Below are 17,672 nucleotides of genomic sequence, written 5' to 3' on the forward strand. Positions count from 1 at the left end.
ACATGTCGCGTTAAGAAAATGTTATCCTACGCAGCTCTCTAAAAACTCGGGAAAAAACTCTCCCATATATATATATATATGTATATATATATATGTATATATGTATATGTATATATGTATATGTATATATGTATATATGTATACATATATATATATACATATATATATATATATATACATATATATATATATATACATATATACATATATATATATATATATATATATATATATACATATATATATATACATATATATATATATATATATATATGTGTGCGCGCGCGCGCGCGCGCATTAATAATCCACCAAAGTAAATTAAACAAGTTTAGGATTTATTAGATGTATGTATGTTAATCGAAAGACGTGCATGAATATTAAAAAAATCAAGTAAAGACCTATTTAGGGGGGGTTTGACTTCTCTTAGGCCAAATTCGTACCATCATTCATGAACATTTAGCCATGTTTATCCACCAATATGGAGTTAGCAATCTCTGTGATTGTGAATGAGGTGTAACTTTCACAGCCGTGAACGCGCGGTTTACAAGTTCCTAAAACTTGTTGGTGATTCTTTTTCTCTAGCTTCTTTTCTTTGGAGCGCCACCATTCTTAAAAACATGACCCGCATGTTGGACCTAATAAAAGAGGTTGGAAAAGTTCCCTACAAGCTGCACAACTTTTCCTTGTTAACTTGTCATTTCTTTCTATCTCTCGCCTCATCACGTGCAACCCTATTTCTCTATCTCCATTTACCACTCACAAACAATCTTTATTACAACCTCAATTTCTTATTTTTTTTTTTCTTTTTTGATGTTTAGAGAGCCACAAAGGGCGATGGTGAGAATTGATCTCAGAATATTCTGATACTAGGAGGGATGCTCTAACAACTTAAAGTCTTGAGCTATTCATCACTCTCCTTTTCTTATTACTTGCAACAAATGAATTTTTTATGTATCACAATAATACTCATTTGTTGTAGAGGTGATCATTTGGCGAGCCGCGCCGAGGTCGAAAAAATCAGCCTACTCCTCGGGCCGGGTCGGGCCAATCTTCAGGCCGGAATTTTTGTGCCCAAACCCACCCAAAATAGCCGGGCCATGCAGGCTATTCGAGCCACTTTGGGCCGGGCAAAAAAAAAAACCTAAAAATGCATAAAATCGCATTCCCAAACCTGCTCGAAAAAATAAAACTTCGGGCCGGGCCGGACCCAACCCAATTTTGAGTCGAAAAAATCTGCCCAAAATCGGGTTGGGCCAGCAGGCCGAGCTATCTTTGATCAGATCTAATTTGTTGTAAATAATTAATAAGAAATGGAGGTAGTATTATTTAAGAGTGATTTATTCCTTTTATAAAGCCATGTCAGCAAACAATATATGGTAACTAAATTATGTTACATTAACAAATTTCAAATTTAAATTAAATAATGAATTTTTAGATGCATATTTATATGTCAAATTAAATTAAACCATAATAAAATCATATTAGAGTATCATGTTTCTTATTTTAAAACTCCCTTTCTAAGTCTCACTAGCTAATTTCTCTATTCTTTCAAATATGCTATGTTAAAAAAAAAATTAAAAAAAACCTAATTCTCATCTAAAAATAAAAACTGAAAAAAAAAGCTATGCAATTTTGTGTAAGAAAGATCTCAAATCATATTCTCTTACAACCCTGGCTATTATTTATGCATGTAAAGTCAAAAAGAAAATTATGTTAACTCATCATTCAAAAATTTCGAAATAGTTTCACATTAAACTTTAAAATATTAATCAAACAAAATACTGACACACTAATTTGAAATTTTATAGATTGAGTGATGTCAAGTCAAATTACTAAAAACATAATAACTAAAATAATCATATTTAATAAATACTCACATTAAACTTTAAAATATTAATCAAACAAAATACTGAAAAACATAATACCTAGAATAATCATATTTAATAAATGAATAAGCTATTAATTTTTTTTTAAAAAAATATAAAAATAGTTGTAAATGTCTCACAACACTATTTAGTACATTCCCACACTTTGTCTTTAAGGTAATTGCATAACCATTATGACAAAAGCTAATTAGACGTTATTCATTTCATTAAAATTATATTTAACCTATAAGCTTACACATTTACCTAATTAAATAAATAAATTAGTCATTTACCTAATTAAATAAATAAATAAGTTTTTGGTGTGGCTGGTGCACCCAGGCCACATTATAGATCCGCCCTTGAACATATAGCCTTGTTTGGTAAAGAGGTTTATTTATTTATTTATTTATTTTGTTTTTAATGGAGCTTTTGGCTTATTAAATCTATTAGAGGTTTGACCATTATCAAAATGCTAATTATAGTGTCTGGTAAAAAGCTTATGAAAAAAGCTTTTTTCGAAAATGCCCGAAATATGAGATTTTTAAAATCAGCTTATATACGTAACTGCTAACAATTAACAACTATTTACCAAACACTTTTACATAACCATTTATTTACAAGCAGCTAATCAAACCAGTTAATACAAACAACTAATCAAACTAGTTACGGAGTAAGACCCTATTCTTTAGAGCTGCTCTGCTCTGCTCTATCCTACTCTACTTAAAAATAATACTTCGTATTAATATTGAATTATTATTATAATTAATATTTAATAATAATAAATAATTAATTTAATCATTATAATAATTAATAATTAATAATAATAATATAATAATAATATTTTTAATAGTAATTATAATTGATTTTTTTTATAATGAAAATTAATATTTAAAGATAATAACTAATATTTAAAGATAATAATAATTATTAATCTTTAATAATAATAATAATAATAATAAATAATTAATCTTTATTAATAAAAAGAATAAATAATTAATATTTAATAATAATAAATAATATTTAATAATAAATAAATAATATTTAATAATAAATAAATAATATTTAACAATAATTATAATAATTATAGTTATTATTTAATGATTATAATAATAATGCAATAATAATAATAATTATAATTTCGTCAAAGTTATAGGGTTACCCAGTTAGTGTTATAGGGGTTAATCAGTGAGTATTATAGGGGTTACTTGGTCAGTGTTATAAAGATTATTTTATTTTTTAATAAGCGGTCACGCGGTGTGGCTAGCCACACATACAAGACGAGCTGATTATCAAATAGATTCATAAACTAGTTAAATAAATTGAAATCAAGATAGTATTTTATAAAATCATCTCTCTTCCTCTCTTATCACTCCAACCAAACAAAACACAAAAATAAACAAAATTCCCATAATCAATCCCCATTATCAAACAAAAACAGAAACCCAAACTCCAAAAGGGTAACAAACTTCTCATCCACTCAAAAACACAATAATGTCTCTCACCATAAACAACCCCATTAACTGTGCCACACCTCGCTTACCAATCCACCACCACCATCAACGCCAATTCCTCCCTTCATCACTTTCTCTCTCTTCAAGAACATCAACCTTAACAGTAGTAGCTGCCACTGGCAAGTTCACCTCCCGAACAGGGAAATTCGACAGCAAGAACAGAAGGGGTTCTTCTACTACAACCAAGGATGATGCTGCCGCCTCCGAAGAAAAGAACGGTCTAAGAAATTTTGAGGAGAATGTTGATTTGATTGGTGATAGTGTTGATGATGACGAGGATGATTTGTTGCCTGAGCTTCCTGGTGATAAACCTGATTTTTGGGAGGGGCCTCAATGGGATGGTCTTGGTTTCTTTGTTCAGTATATGTGGGCTTTTGGTATTCTTTTCGCGGTAATTGACTAATCTTTTAATCATCTAAATTATTCGTTTCTAAAAGTTCATCCTTTTTAATTATTTTAGTGGCCAAGTGTGGGTCTCTAATGTACTGAATATTTTAGGTTGTTTTTGAATTTGTTGTTTGTTTTTGTAGGATTGTAGTATCATATTGTTCTGAAGATTAAATTAACTAACATAGTTGACATCCACGCTTAAAAATGTTGTTTATGACTTTAGTTGACATCCTCGATTAAATTAACTAAGATAGTTGACATCCTCGATTAAATTAACTAAGATAGTTGACATCCACGATTACATTAACTAAGATAGTTGACATCCACGATTACATTAATATAATAGTTGACATCCACGATTAAATTAACTTAGTTGACATCCATGCTTAATAGCTTCAAGATTAGAGTAATCATTGTTGGTGTCCATGTGATGTAGGAAGGGGTGGTAATGATTTTTGTAATATAAGATAGAGTGGAAGTCAAAGTTTATGCTTGGTTTTGTTTTGATTAATAATTCCATAAACTCTTAGTTGATAGAAATGAGTTTTTTGTCACAAACACACGAAATCTGTAACAATTTTGTTGCTACTCTCTTTATACTAATATTGTTTGCGGGTTTAGTTGAAGCGTATTTCGAAAATTGAGGTTAGGATGTTCAAGTATTTCTTTTGTGTTTGGTTGAGGAAAATTTTGACTGGGTTTTACAAGTTATCGACGTCCATATGAAAGTTTAGAGTAGCACACTAGGTTTGTGAAATCATGTCAAAAGATGTTTAAAAGGGTGATTAACACGATGAGTCTACTAGAGCTGATGGTGACTTGGTTTTTTCACTTATTAAGATGCAGCTTGTTCACAACGGTAGCTGGACCTTTTGCAATCTACTTGACAAAACCATTTGTACCCTTACACTAAAGAAAATGTTTTGAAGCCTCTTGAGTCGAATCTTAAGTGCCCATTGGCCTTTTGTTTCTTAAGGGTTGAAGTTCACGCTTTGTATGAACTTATCATTAGTGTACACTGTACAGACTGCACACTGACAGACACAAGCTCTGGTTACGTTTTGCTTAAGGCAGCTTTAAATTCAAACTTATAATGAGTTGATTGTCGCATCAATGTGATCTTACGGTCTTACCTATGGAGCATAGTTGTTGATTGCCTTGTGTGGGTGTGGGGGGATGTTGGTTTGTTTTTTAATATGTGTCCTTTAAATTTATTCTTTCCATGGTAAATTTAAGATTGAACTCATTGAAGCAATAAATTGAAGACGCTAGTTATAGTTTTATAGCTGAGAATGCACAGAAAATATTTCAGCTGATTGATGGTAAAGGAACAGATGATCAATTCCTAAAAGTTATCATTGTATTTCTTACTGTATTAGATTCTGAGACTTGAGATTAAGCACTATGCAGATATTTCTGTTGTCTATGCATGCTTGAATTCAAATCTGTCAACTTCGAATCACAGCACCAAATCTGTTTGATATTTCAGAACTGACTTCATGTTTGATTTGGTCCTCACAGCTGATTTCAAGTGGCATTGCTGTGGCTACCTATAATGAAGGGGCTACCGATTTTAGAGAAACTCCTGCATACAAGGAATCTATCCAATCAAAGGATCTCTTAGAAGGACCTGAGGGATCTGACGCAGACGTGTTTGAGTCTAACCCCACAGAGGAGGCTCCTGCTTTGGATTAGCAGCAAGGTATCGGAACAAAGCACTCTATACAGCAGGGCTATGAAGTTATGAAGCCCTATGAAAACATTTTATAAGTCTGGTTCACATTAACTATCTTAGCATTAAATTTGTCTTGTATTTTCGTTGTTCTGCCACTATATATATATAGACTAAGGTTACCCGTGTAAGAAATTGTGTAAGCAATAGAAGTGACAAGTTTAGAATGAAATTTTTTCTGCTATTTTCTTTCTCAAAGCTATCAAAGATTACTTGCAAATTGCAACATAGGGTTTCAGAGTAAATTATCTCCCTATTTTACCGGTATATATAATGTTTGAGAAAGATGTACTGGAATTAAAGAACATAAAATATCTAGTATTATGTGCCTGTGCAGCACTGCAGCTGCACATAATTTTTTATGCTGCAGCTCTTGATTGCTTTATGGCTCAAGCAAGTGCATACAATGTACAAGAGATTGTGACCATACAAGCACCAACTCCATCACTGCTGATTATAATAGTTAAGTGTCACTAATCAGGCTCTAATTTATCTTCCCTTTGCTGTTTTTCGGGTTGGACTTAATTACTGATTTCTCTATTTCGTTTGGACCTTTTATAGGGTTTATTTGTTGTTTTTTCTATTATATCATGAGATAATTATGTATTATTGAAACTAAAAGGTAAATTCCTGTTTTTCTGCTATATTTTGTCTCAGATTTATTGAAGATATCTGCTTTCAGACTAGATGAAATAGAAGGGATTGCTAATTAAAAAAAAAAAAAAAAAAAAAAAAAAAGGGATGGTTATCCTGCAAGCACAATTGCTTTTGAATTTTCTTTGACAGTGGCTGTGCTTGCTGCTGCAAGTCACTGCGGTTTGGTAAATTATTAATCGGAAACTCTTTTGAAGTTTTTTACGAAGTACTTTTTATTACTCAGTAATCTTCATTTTAGCTCTTAGTGGCATTAAATCAGTATTTAGATTTTAGTTTCTATTCTTCTGGTATAATTTTATTTTCCATTTGTAACATCTAAACTACTTTGAAAAGGTAAATCCCTGTAATGTAAATAAAGGATTACTGAAATAGGATAAAACCATACAACGGACAAAGAAATACTGTCTTGCTAAAATATCCCTAGCTGTAAATAAACTACTAGTCAGTATATCATCGGTTACTTCATTGACCTGCAGTCGTAATTAAAATAAACCTACAATTCTTCTGTGACTAATCTCATCAGAGTAACTTTTCTAACGATAGAAAGATCACTGCTACTGCAATTCCCCATTGACAGCTGGCCAACTTGTAAGCTGAGCTACTCTTCAACCCAAATCTGACAGTGCTTGGCCTTGGTGCAATAGTAATGGTTGGAGCTCCTAAACAAACAGAAAATTCGATGTAAATAAAAAATAACCACTAAGTGCAAAAACATGTCATAGAACGAACTGATTGCTAAGTGCCTAAGTTGTTACAAAATCAGATTCCTTGCAGCAGAGTGAAGTTCAGAATTTTACCTGCGGCATCAGCAGTTGGATTCCTTGTGAGTGTAGCTGGAGAATTTGGTGATGTTGGAGCTGCTGATATTGCAGGAGATGGAGATCCTCCTTTCATCCAAGAAAAACAATTAAGCCGGTTCCAACATAATTAACTACTTTGATAAAATATGTGAACTTTAGAAATAATAAATGTGTAAAATTTAGAAATTGTTGCGAGTTCTGACATTAATGTCTACAATGATAAGGAAGCACATTGACAATACCTGAAGCTGAGCAAGTGGAAGGGTCAATCTGTGGATTGCAGAGGCCAGGCAACTGAAGAGCAAGGGTGTTGTTGATAGGGAGAGAGGCCAAGGCAGTGCCATTGAGAAAGAGGCAGAGGCAACCTCGCTCCAGGTTGTACACTTGCAGGAGGTTATTACAGCACTGAACACTTGGCCCTGGAGACTGCCCCTGCACAAATGGGGCACACGGAGCCAGTACAAGAAGGCGTGGTCCACATTCTGCCATGGTGGGGGTTGAAGGACTAGGCGGAGTTAATTGTGATTGGCTTAATGTAAGGAAGGAGATGAGGAAGAGCAATGTAGCAGTAGTGCTTCGAGTGAGGCTATTTCTGGAAAATATAGCCATTCTTCTGCCTCTTTTGTTCCTTTTTCTCTTTGTTTGTGCTTCTAGGTTTAGATTAAGATGGACGTCGTACTCATGGTGCTACGATTTGGCTTAATATATAGAGGAGGTAAGAAGTAAATGCATGAGTAGTGTGAGTAGTAACATGCCTGTTGTGTGTTACACCCACATGCATTTCTTATTTTTTTCCCTGCAACAAACCTTGAAAATACTATCTGTGATATTAAGCTTCTGACCTCTCCAAAAAACAAAAAAAATGGCATGAACTAATCTTATGAATGATGAACCAACTGACCATTGGTGTTAGTATTTTGACCAAGGATTCATCCAATCAACATACAAATTCCGAAACACTTCCTCTATTTCTTCTATTGGAATTATTTTGAAATTATTTAAACATATGTTAAAAAAAAAAAAAAAAAAAAGTGAGAGCTTTTTGGCATTTAAACTTGTTTAAAAACAAACAACCAAAAAAAAACAAAAAACTGTGAGGATTAAGGTCAACTTAGAGTCCTCCTCTGCTTCATTAAATATTTCAGTAATGCATTTCGTGCTTAATTTTGCACCTGACCATTTATCTCTATTTCTGTTTACTAAAGATACAATAAAATGTAATGTTATCTGTTTCTAAAAAAAAAAAATAAAAAAAAAATGTAATGTTATCTTAAGTGGTGTTCTTGCTTTTCGAAGTCTTAACTTTAATAATAATGAGCTCTTTCCCAAATTAAGGTCAAGAAGAACCGCAATTCCCAAATTGCAGCCAAAGTTTTAAGAATTCCCATTCTACCGTCCACGTCACCGGTTCAGGGGGAAGAAATTTTAAATCCGGTCTACAGCAAAACCGCTACCTGAAGTAGCGGTTTTTACTAATAAACCGCTACTTCAGGTAGCGGTTTCTTTTTAATAAACCGCTACTTCAAGTAGCGGTTTTTGTTTAATAAACCGCTACTTCAAGTAGCGGTTTTCTAGCAGGTATAATTTCCCGATTTCACTTTCCTCTTTCATTTTCGTCTTCTCACCAAAATCCCATCCACGCCTTCCACCAAAATCACACCTCCTTCAACGGAAGCCGGCGCAGCCAAGGAATCCACCGACGCCGCCGGAGCATTCCTCAGCAACGAAGGCCGCCGCTGTTGACGCCGAGGGTTCGACTTTAGTGGTCGGCTTCACTAATTTCAGAAGAAACGTGCTGATCTTCTTGTTTGTGGTAAGTGCCCTAATTATTTTTTGTATTCAGTTATTGGGTTTGTTGTTGTTATTGAGTTTGTTGTTGTTATTGAGTTTCAGAATTGTATGTATGTGTTGTTGTTGTTGGTTTTGGTTGTGTTGTTGTTGTTAGTGTTCTTGTTTATTGTTGTTGTTATTGAGTTTCGGTTTTGGTTGTGTTGTTGTTGTTAGTGTTCTTGTTTATTGTTGTTGTTATTGAGTTTCGGTTTTGGTTGTGTTGTTGTTGTTAGTGTTCTTGTTTATTGTTGTTGTTATTGAGTTTCGGTTTTGGTTGTGTTGTTGTTGTTAGTGTTCTTGTTTATTGTTGTTGTTATTGAGTTTCGGTTTCGGTTTTGGTTGTGTTGTTGTTGTTAGTGTTCTTGTTTATTGTTGTTGTTATTGAGTTTCAGAATTGTATGTATGTTTGTGGTTGGTTTTGGTTGTTGTTGTTGATTTACTTACCTTACATATAACCCTTGTAGAATTATTAATGGTTTCGATCACATTACTCAGTTTAGGTTGCTATAATTGCTGATTTTGAAAGTGAAAATAGAGCTTCTATACACAAAGTACATGAGCTCAAAGTACATGTAGTCATGACTTATGCCCATGTTGAGCTTCAAGAGGTATTAAGACCTTCATAGCTCAGTTTAGGTTGCTATAATTGTGTAGTTTGCTTGCTTGATGTTAGGACATTGCCACACTGTTAATGAATTTTTGCAATCTAATATCTTTGATTAATAATGGTCTTTTCTAGAATGAAATATGGAGGTTCCGAACTACCCTCTATATTGCTATTGGGGTGGAGAAATTTTTGCAATTTCGACTTCCTTAGATCTTCATAAACTTGTTATTTATGGTGGTTGTGTTGAAAATATGCTATATATCTCATGTTTTACAGGTACACAACTTGCAGGTTTTTTTTTTGAGTGATTATGCAAGTTTGAAAAAAAAACCAGTCCAGGGTAAACCGCTACTTCAAGTAGCGGTTTTTCAAATTAAACCGCTACTTGAAGTAGCGGTTTTCCAAAATAAACCGCTACATTAAATAGCGGTTTTTTGTAAACAAACCGCTACTTCAAGTAGCGGTTTTAAACTAAGAAACCGCTACTTGAAGTGGCGGTTTATTGCAAAGAAACCGCTACTTCAAGTAGCGGTTTACCCTGGACCGGAAAAAAAAAAAAACCGGTTTTTTAACCAGTGCTTACGTGGACGGTAGAATGGGAATTCTTAAAACTTTGGCTGCAATTTGGGAATTGCGGTTCTTCTTGACCTTAATTTGGGAAAGAGCTCCACAGTAATACAGGGTAATATTCTTCGTTTTACACAATTGCACGGGCATTACATTAATGAGCTCTTTCCCAAATTAAGGTCAAGAAGAACCGCAATTCCCAAATTGCAGCCAAAGTTTTAAGAATTCCCATTCTACCGTCCACGTAAGCACTGGTTAAAAAACCGGTTTTTTTTTTTTTCCGGTCCAGGGTAAACCGCTACTTGAAGTAGCGGTTTCTTTGCAATAAACCGCCACTTCAAGTAGCGGTTTCTTAGTTTAAAACCGCTACTTGAAGTAGCGGTTTGTTTACAAAAAACCGCTATTTAATGTAGCGGTTTATTTTGGAAAACCGCTACTTCAAGTAGCGGTTTACTTTGAAAAACCGCTACTTGAAGTAGCGGTTTACCCTGGACTGGTTTTTTTTTTCAAACTTGCATAATCACTCAAAAAAAAAACCTGCAAGTTGTGTACCTGTAAAACATGAGATATATAGCATATTTTCAACACAACCACCATAAATAACAAGTTTATGAAGATCTAAGGAAGTCGAAATTGCAAAGTCGAATATTTTTCAATTGATTAAATATAACAAAATCCAATTCTAAGCATTTACAAAAAAATTAGTTTAGTTCCAAAATATACACTTAGCTCGGGCGTTGCTTCTTCCCATGAGGTGACGATGAAGATGATGCAGCTGTCTCCTCTGGAATGTCATCCAGGCCAACTCCAACCCCAGACGTAGTGTTGCTACGCCGTCGGTTTCTCTGATACTGGCGATGCACTAGTGGAGGAGATGTCATGATAGTATGCTGAGAAGGAGTCGGTGGACGGAAGGCACGTGCTGAATGGCCTCCACGATGAGGTGGTGGTCTGATCGGCATAGTGTGCACAGTAGAAGATGAAGACGTGGACGGTCGAGGCTGCTGAATAAGGTGTGACTGCCCCACCCTAGACAAGGTTTGGCCACAAAATGATGTAAAACCCTGCATCGTCTGTATGGCAAATGGTATAGCCGTCTCTGGTGGCAAGTGGGAGATGGTCTCAGTAGCTCCCGATAGCTGGACGTGCAAATCAGCAAATGCATGTGCCTACATTTAAGTGTAGTTTTAATGTTAGTAAAATGAAATCAAAAACGTAAGAACTAGATTGAAATGAAGTGAAGTTCATACAAGCAGGAGGTCCGAGGTAGCTGGCTGGTAATGACTCGGGGGGCGCTCCTGCGAAGGTGGAGTAATGACCAGTCTCGTGATGCGACGGTACCAAGCCATGTACTCTGTCATGGCCGGGGAAGAAGTCCCAGTGAACGGGTATCCCTGGACGACTAATGCCTCTCGTCGACTCCACTCGTGTACATGGTCCGAATGCCGAATCTCCCAATTACGCTGTCCCCTTCGATCCTTCCTGTGTAGAGCAACGTCCGTGTCTACATCCTGTGGGATCGGCTGGTCTAACCCGAACTGACGAAGGACTCGGTCTGGGAGGTGGAACTCAACGACGTCAAAGCATATCAGAGGTGCCCGTGAACGCCAAATGTGCATGTCTGAGCGACAAATCTCCGGAAGTCGATCCATCACCGCCTCAGTATATGGCTGCCAAATCATCTAATTCCCAAAACAAGTATGTCAACATGTATATGACTAACATAATGGAAGAAATACAATGTACAAAAAAAAAGAAACACCGATTGTACCTGGTCCTCGCGCTGATGGTCAAACGCATCTCTGTAGTATGGTAGTCCAGAAGCAGTATGCGCACACGATAGATGGACACGTAACCACCTGTAAAGACATGTTAATAATAATTCTTGAAAGATAGAATTGTAAGAACATGAACTTGAAGCAAACATTGTACCTGCACGCCAAAGGGTCAACACCTCGCTGATGCTGAGTCCCCAAAATGTCATCCTCATCCTCAGCCTCAGGGTCCTCCTGTGGCGGATCTCGAGGCCTCCTAATGTATGGTAGGCCAATAGTAATATGCTCCCACGACCACAACTGTAGTAGGATGAGCGGGCCTCCAATCTGTCTTGAATCTCGCTGACATCCTCGACATAGCTGCCGATACAAAAAACCAAGAGTCGCACTCCCCCAGCTGTAGGTCGAAGCTGTCCCCCAGTCTCGAAGGAACGGCAAGTAGTAGAGTGACACAGCATCACCACTCTTGTCGGCGAACAGAATAGATCCCATGAGAGTGAGAATGTAAGCACGGCTATGGCGCTGAACTGTCAAGTCATCAGCTCCCTCTGGCATCTGTGAGAAGTGACGTCTGAGCCACGTCAACTTCAAAGTAGATCCCTCCAGAAACGGCTTACCGTTATCATCATGGCCAGGTCGAACTCCCAGCAACTCCTCAACTAGGTCATGCCATCCCTCAAATGGAGGTCCAATGACAGGAGGGCCGTGCACTCTCAGACCTAACAGGACGGAGACATCCTGTAAAGTAATGGTGGCCTCACCTAGCACTAGGTGGAAAGTATGTGTCTCCTGCCTCCACCTCTCAACCAACGCCGTAAGAAGAGATCGATCAAGCAAAAACCCTCCTCCCAAAATCCTATGTACACCGTAAAACCCAGCAAGCCTAACGTACTCTAGTACTCTGCCATCTACCCTCCACTCACGTCCCACGCTGACCATATGCTCCCTAACTGAGAGAACTCTATCAGCTACGCCACTCCAAACATCGTGGCTCCTATGGGAAGTCTGCAAGCGTAGAACAGATGGATCAACTGGGCCTGGACGAATCACCGGCTCCATGGGACCTACACGATAACAAAAAATTGAATTAATGTTAAGCGTTCGAGAAAAAACATAAATATTAAACAAGAATATATAATTAATCATGTTACCCAGATGATCCGTTGAAGGAGGTGTGATTTTGGTGGAAGGCGTGGATGGGATTTTGGTGAGAAGACGAAAATGAAAGAGGAAAGTGAAATCGGGAAATTATACCTGCTAGAAAACCGCTACTTGAAGTAGCGGTTTATTAAACAAAAACCGCTACTTGAAGTAGCGGTTTATTAAAAAGAAACCGCTACCTGAAGTAGCGGTTTATTAGTAAAAACCGCTACTTCAGGTAGCGGTTTTGCTGTAGACCGGATTTAAAATTTCTTCCCCCTGAACCGGTGACGTGGACGGTAGAATGGGAATTCTTAAAACTTTGGCTGCAATTTGGGAATTGCGGTTCCTTTTGACCTTAATTTGGGAAAGAGCTCTACATTAATTTATAAATTAAATCCAATATTGGCAATATCAGTAACGAAATATGATACTCGGGTAGAAATTGGTAAGATTAATTTTATCTTCGAACTACCTCTATTTTAAGAGTCCAAGAGCCTTTTCTTATTCCATAATGCCATGTACTCATGTGCCATGACTTCCATATTTGCTCTACTTCATTCATGTAATTCGTCCTTCTAAACAAACTTTTTTAATATACTAAAAAAAAAAAAATTGTCCCTAAGAATTTTAGTTCTATTGATCGATATCAACTAGTCTAGTCAGTTAGCTTAGTTGGTAAAGTCTTGGGGTTGGTACTTCATCTAGACATCTACCATTGTGAGACGTAGAAAGAATCATTGTAGATGTATCGATGGTATAGGAACAAGGCTGGAAAATGCTGCTTAAAGCAAATAATTCTGCCTGCCTGCCTCTAGCATATGTAAATGCCATTGCAAACCTACCTATAATTCAAAGGGAATTAGATTCCTATATTTTTACATAAAAGTATGACTTTAATAGAGAACAATTCAACTAAACTTGTTAATAACCCTACGTGTTTATGCTTGTCATTAAATAATTAATGATATTATTAATTACTACACATCTCATCCTCTTATTAGCTCTTCTTCTTTTTAGCTTTACATAATACAAAGTTTTCTCACTAAAATCTTAGGCTATTATTATCTCCTTGCCTCTGGCTTCATCAAGGAAATGGTAATTTCTCTTTAATAAATTTTCTAAGTAAAATTATTTAGGTAGTTATTTGTATATTTGCAAGTCATATTTTGATATATATTATTATTTGAGCAGTATTTTTGCATGATTTTGAGGATCAAAATTGATTGCAACGGTTGCTATAGAAAGGTGAAGCAAGCACTTCTTCAGATTCGTGGTAAGCAATGTTTTTTTTTTTTCCTTGGCTTATTAATAGGCTTTGTTTTATTACTATTATTATACTACGTATATGATTGTTCATTAGTTCACTAATACATGTAAAAAAAAAAAGAAAAAAAAAACAGATAGTCAAATATAAACCTATAAATTTAGAATGGGTGTTCTAATTTGATTTAATTGATGATTTTGTTTCTTTTATTAACATTAGGATTTTTTTATTTTGATAAATTTCACTACAATTCTAAAGGAAAATTTGTTAAAAAAAACTTTTTAAATGCACCATTTTGCGAAAAAATAATTTTAAAAAGCTTTTTTGGTTAAAAAAAAATGTTGAAGAATAAACCTCTCAAGTGTCACCACATGTAAGTGTCCCACATTGGTTGAAGAAGAGAGAGTTAAACACTTTATAAGGCTAAGGGGCTACTCCTCCTATTGCCATATGGTTTTGGGATGGAACCTCCTTGGACTTATGAAGTGGACTCTCTCTCTTAGTTTGCGGGTGCGGCCCAGACCCGCGTTTGACATGGTATCAGAGCCAGACCCACGATATGGGACCTTAAATGGCTAAAGTTCACTGGGCCAAGAGTAGGTCCGTGTGAGGGGGAGTGAAGAAGCACTCTAGCCCGAAAAATCACATGAGACAAAGTTAAAAGGGACCTTACATGTGAGGGGGAGTGTTGAAGAATAAACCTCTCAAGTGTCACCACATGTAAGTGTCCCACATTGGTTGAAGAAGAGAGAGTTAAACACTTTATAAGGCTAAGGGGCTACTCCTCCTATTGCCATATGGTTTTGGGATGGAACCTCCTTGGACTTGTGAAGTGGACTCTCTCTCTTAGTTTGCGGGTGCGGCCCAGACCCGCATTTGACAAAAAAAACTATCATTTTTTTTTTTTTTTTTTTTTTGCGAATGGAAACCCATTTCCTTAATTATCCTCTAATCAACTTTCAGACTTTAATTTCCTCCAATTTCTTCAAATTTACCTCTAACCCACCCAATTAATTTATAATTAGATTTAATATATATATATATATATATAAAAAAACCACCACCCAACCACCCCTTCCCCTTCTTCCTCCCTTTCCCCCACCCTTGGAAGCAACTCCCTCACCACCGAACCCGCCGCCCAGATTCCCCCACATCCAGTGACCTACCTTCATCGCCAGTTGACCCTCCGTTTCCCCCTTATCCCCGTTGACGATCACTACCTCTCTTTGAATTTTTGGCTCTTGTTTAGTAAAACATGCTCAAATCTAGTCTAAATCAATTGCAATTTGCTTCTAAATCACCCTATCATCACATACATACATAATCAAAGCCAAAACAATCATCAATTGCAAAGCAAGATGTACAAAAGTAGAAACCCAGGCCACAAATCAATTTTCTAGATTTTTCAAAATCAAGGAGGTAGTTGTCGGTCGGTGATTAGGGGGAAAAGAAGGATTGTCTGGCGGTGGAAGAGGTCGCCGGAGGTTGGGGGATCTGGATTGGGGGTCCGGTTGGGGAGGGGGTTGATTCTATGGGAAGAGGAAGGAGGAGGAAGGGGAGGGGGAGGGGGAAAGGGAGGGGAAGGGGTGGTGTTTTTTTTATATATATTAATGAAATCTAATTATTTAGTAATTTGGTGGGTAAAAGGTTAATTATTAGAAGAAATAAGAATAAACTAGTTATTGGCTTGGTACATTATAAATTTATAAGTTTGATTAAAATTAATTAAAAAGTGATATTGTTCATTAATAAGTGGGAATGATAATATATACAAGTAACTCATATTATCTTTCATTAATATACATATATAATATACGTCAAATTTAAATATGGATGTTATATGTATGAATAGTCTTTTAAATAAATTATTGTTGAGAGTTAAAGTCACCCCAATGAATAACTTTTTAAAGTGACTTAACATTAGTATAATTTAATGTGGTGAGAAAAGGATGATGACACATAGGATGATATGTGACATCAAATCATAAGTAAGGTTGACATATGGCGTTAGTGCGTTACCATCCACTTATTTTTTTAATTTAGTTGAGGCATCATATAATGTTATTGTTGGTTGCATGAGTGATGTGGCGCATTGGAGAATTGAGTATATGACGTGGCGCAATGAGGAGTCTACGTGGCACATAGACGTTTTTAGGAACGCCTTTTATTATATTAGTATAGATATGGTGGCTTTCTTAAACCAAAAGGCTTTTAGAAGATTTTTTTAGCAATATGATGCTTTTGAAAGTTTTTTTTATTTTTTTTATTTTTTACAAATTTCCCAAGTCTAGAACATGGTTATTGTAGTAGTTTTTGTATTATGCATTTATGCCATATTGTTTTTTTTTTTTAATTTTTTTTTTCTGTTGCTTTTGAAGAATTAGAGTCTCATATAATAGAGAACAAAAGTAGTAGGGTGATTGTGTTTGGAAGATTTATCCCTCAAGATATCGCAATCAAGATCAGAAAGAAAACAAATCGAAGGGTGGAGATTTTAGAGGTACAACAACTTTGTCCTACTAACACCCAGGTCTGAAAATTATCAAGATCAAGGTTCTTTGATGATAGCTCCCACTAATGCAATCAATTTGTTATGGCTCCTCAACCTCAATACTAGTAAATTTCGAGGTTGCTTGGGTTGAAGATAATGATATCTATTATGTATAAATTTATTGATTTATATAGAAATTCATCAACTTGTAGCATTTAAGAAATAAGTAAATTTGAGTGATCCTATTTTTTGTATTAGCCAATGAAATAATAAATCTACTTATTTATGAGAGTAACCTCATATCCCCATTGAAATAGTTTCACATATACAAATGGAATAATATTGTGAATTGTTAAAGGACAAACTCAACCAGCCAAAAGCTTAAGGGAGGCATAAAAATATGTTTTATACTTTACCATGAATAATTTATATAATATGGTTGTTATATAATTTTGAACAAATGATAATAAAGTCTTACAAACATCAATACCTATATACTAAAGTAATCCCCAACATTGTTTCAAAGAAAAAAAACGTAATCCCCAACATTATCCCCTATTACACGTGTCACCCTCTGAGTAAAAATTTTTCCCCCAAACTTTTTATTTTATTTTTTTATTCTTTTAAAAAAGTTTGTTACAAGAGACAAATTCAAAAAAGAAAATTTTTCTACAATATATCTTATATTATTTTTTGTTATCTTCTAATATCTCTTTGTTAATTTCCTAGCTTTGAGCCGTTGGTGTTTCAAGAACATTGTTTGCAATAAACTTCTTAATAATGAGTCTTTTTTTTTTTTTTGGCAACATGTGTATATTTATTGAGATACATCTTATGATATATCACATACATGAATATGTTTGTTTTTTTAAAGTTTTTTTTTTCACTTTCAATGATCATGTTTTGTATGTAACATTTTTAACAAACGAATAACATAATACTACTGTAAAAACCGTGCAGGGTACGGGGTTCGAACTAGTATTTCTACCAAAGATTTAAACAAATACCCCAGTCATTTTATAGTAAATATAAAGATTTAT

The 17,672-nt window shown here is 35.3% G+C and overlaps 3 protein-coding genes and 1 long non-coding RNA gene across 4 annotated transcripts; 2 read left to right on the plus strand and 2 right to left on the minus strand.

Annotated features, from left to right (window-relative positions):
- Positions 1 to 3,225: 3,225 nt before the first annotated feature.
- LOC110724221 lies at positions 3,226 to 5,682 on the plus strand. The gene is made up of 2 exons (XM_021903629.1): positions 3,226 to 3,767; positions 5,288 to 5,682. The coding sequence occupies exons 1-2, from the start codon at positions 3,357 to 3,359 to the stop codon at positions 5,459 to 5,461; spliced, it is 585 nt and encodes a 194-aa protein (XP_021759321.1). The 5' UTR covers positions 3,226 to 3,356; the 3' UTR covers positions 5,462 to 5,682.
- Positions 5,683 to 5,714: 32 nt separating this feature from the next.
- Positions 5,715 to 7,704, minus strand: LOC110724220 (protein 108-like). Its single transcript, XM_021903628.1, has 3 exons — positions 7,198 to 7,704; positions 6,953 to 7,042; positions 5,715 to 6,814 (listed from the first exon to the last, which is right to left on the minus strand). The coding sequence occupies exons 1-3, from the start codon at positions 7,562 to 7,564 to the stop codon at positions 6,675 to 6,677; spliced, it is 597 nt and encodes a 198-aa protein (XP_021759320.1). The 5' UTR covers positions 7,565 to 7,704; the 3' UTR covers positions 5,715 to 6,674.
- Positions 7,705 to 10,592: 2,888 nt separating this feature from the next.
- LOC110724072 (serine/threonine-protein phosphatase 7 long form homolog) lies at positions 10,593 to 12,793 on the minus strand. The gene is made up of 4 exons (XM_021903469.1): positions 11,892 to 12,793; positions 11,731 to 11,818; positions 11,210 to 11,641; positions 10,593 to 11,128 (listed from the first exon to the last, which is right to left on the minus strand). The coding sequence occupies exons 1-4, from the start codon at positions 12,791 to 12,793 to the stop codon at positions 10,685 to 10,687; spliced, it is 1,866 nt and encodes a 621-aa protein (XP_021759161.1). The 3' UTR covers positions 10,593 to 10,684.
- An 861-nt stretch (positions 12,794 to 13,654) lies between these two features.
- On the plus strand, positions 13,655 to 17,253 carry LOC110724222. Its single transcript, XR_002511914.1, has 3 exons — positions 13,655 to 13,972; positions 14,069 to 14,150; positions 16,520 to 17,253. It is a non-coding gene; the product is annotated as an uncharacterized LOC110724222 (long non-coding RNA).
- The last annotated feature ends 419 nt before the right edge of the window (positions 17,254 to 17,672 follow it).

Source organism: Chenopodium quinoa, unplaced genomic scaffold, assembly GCF_001683475.1.
Source record: "Chenopodium quinoa cultivar QQ74 unplaced genomic scaffold, ASM168347v1, whole genome shotgun sequence".
In the NCBI taxonomy this organism is placed as follows: Eukaryota; Viridiplantae; Streptophyta; class Magnoliopsida; order Caryophyllales; family Amaranthaceae; genus Chenopodium; species Chenopodium quinoa.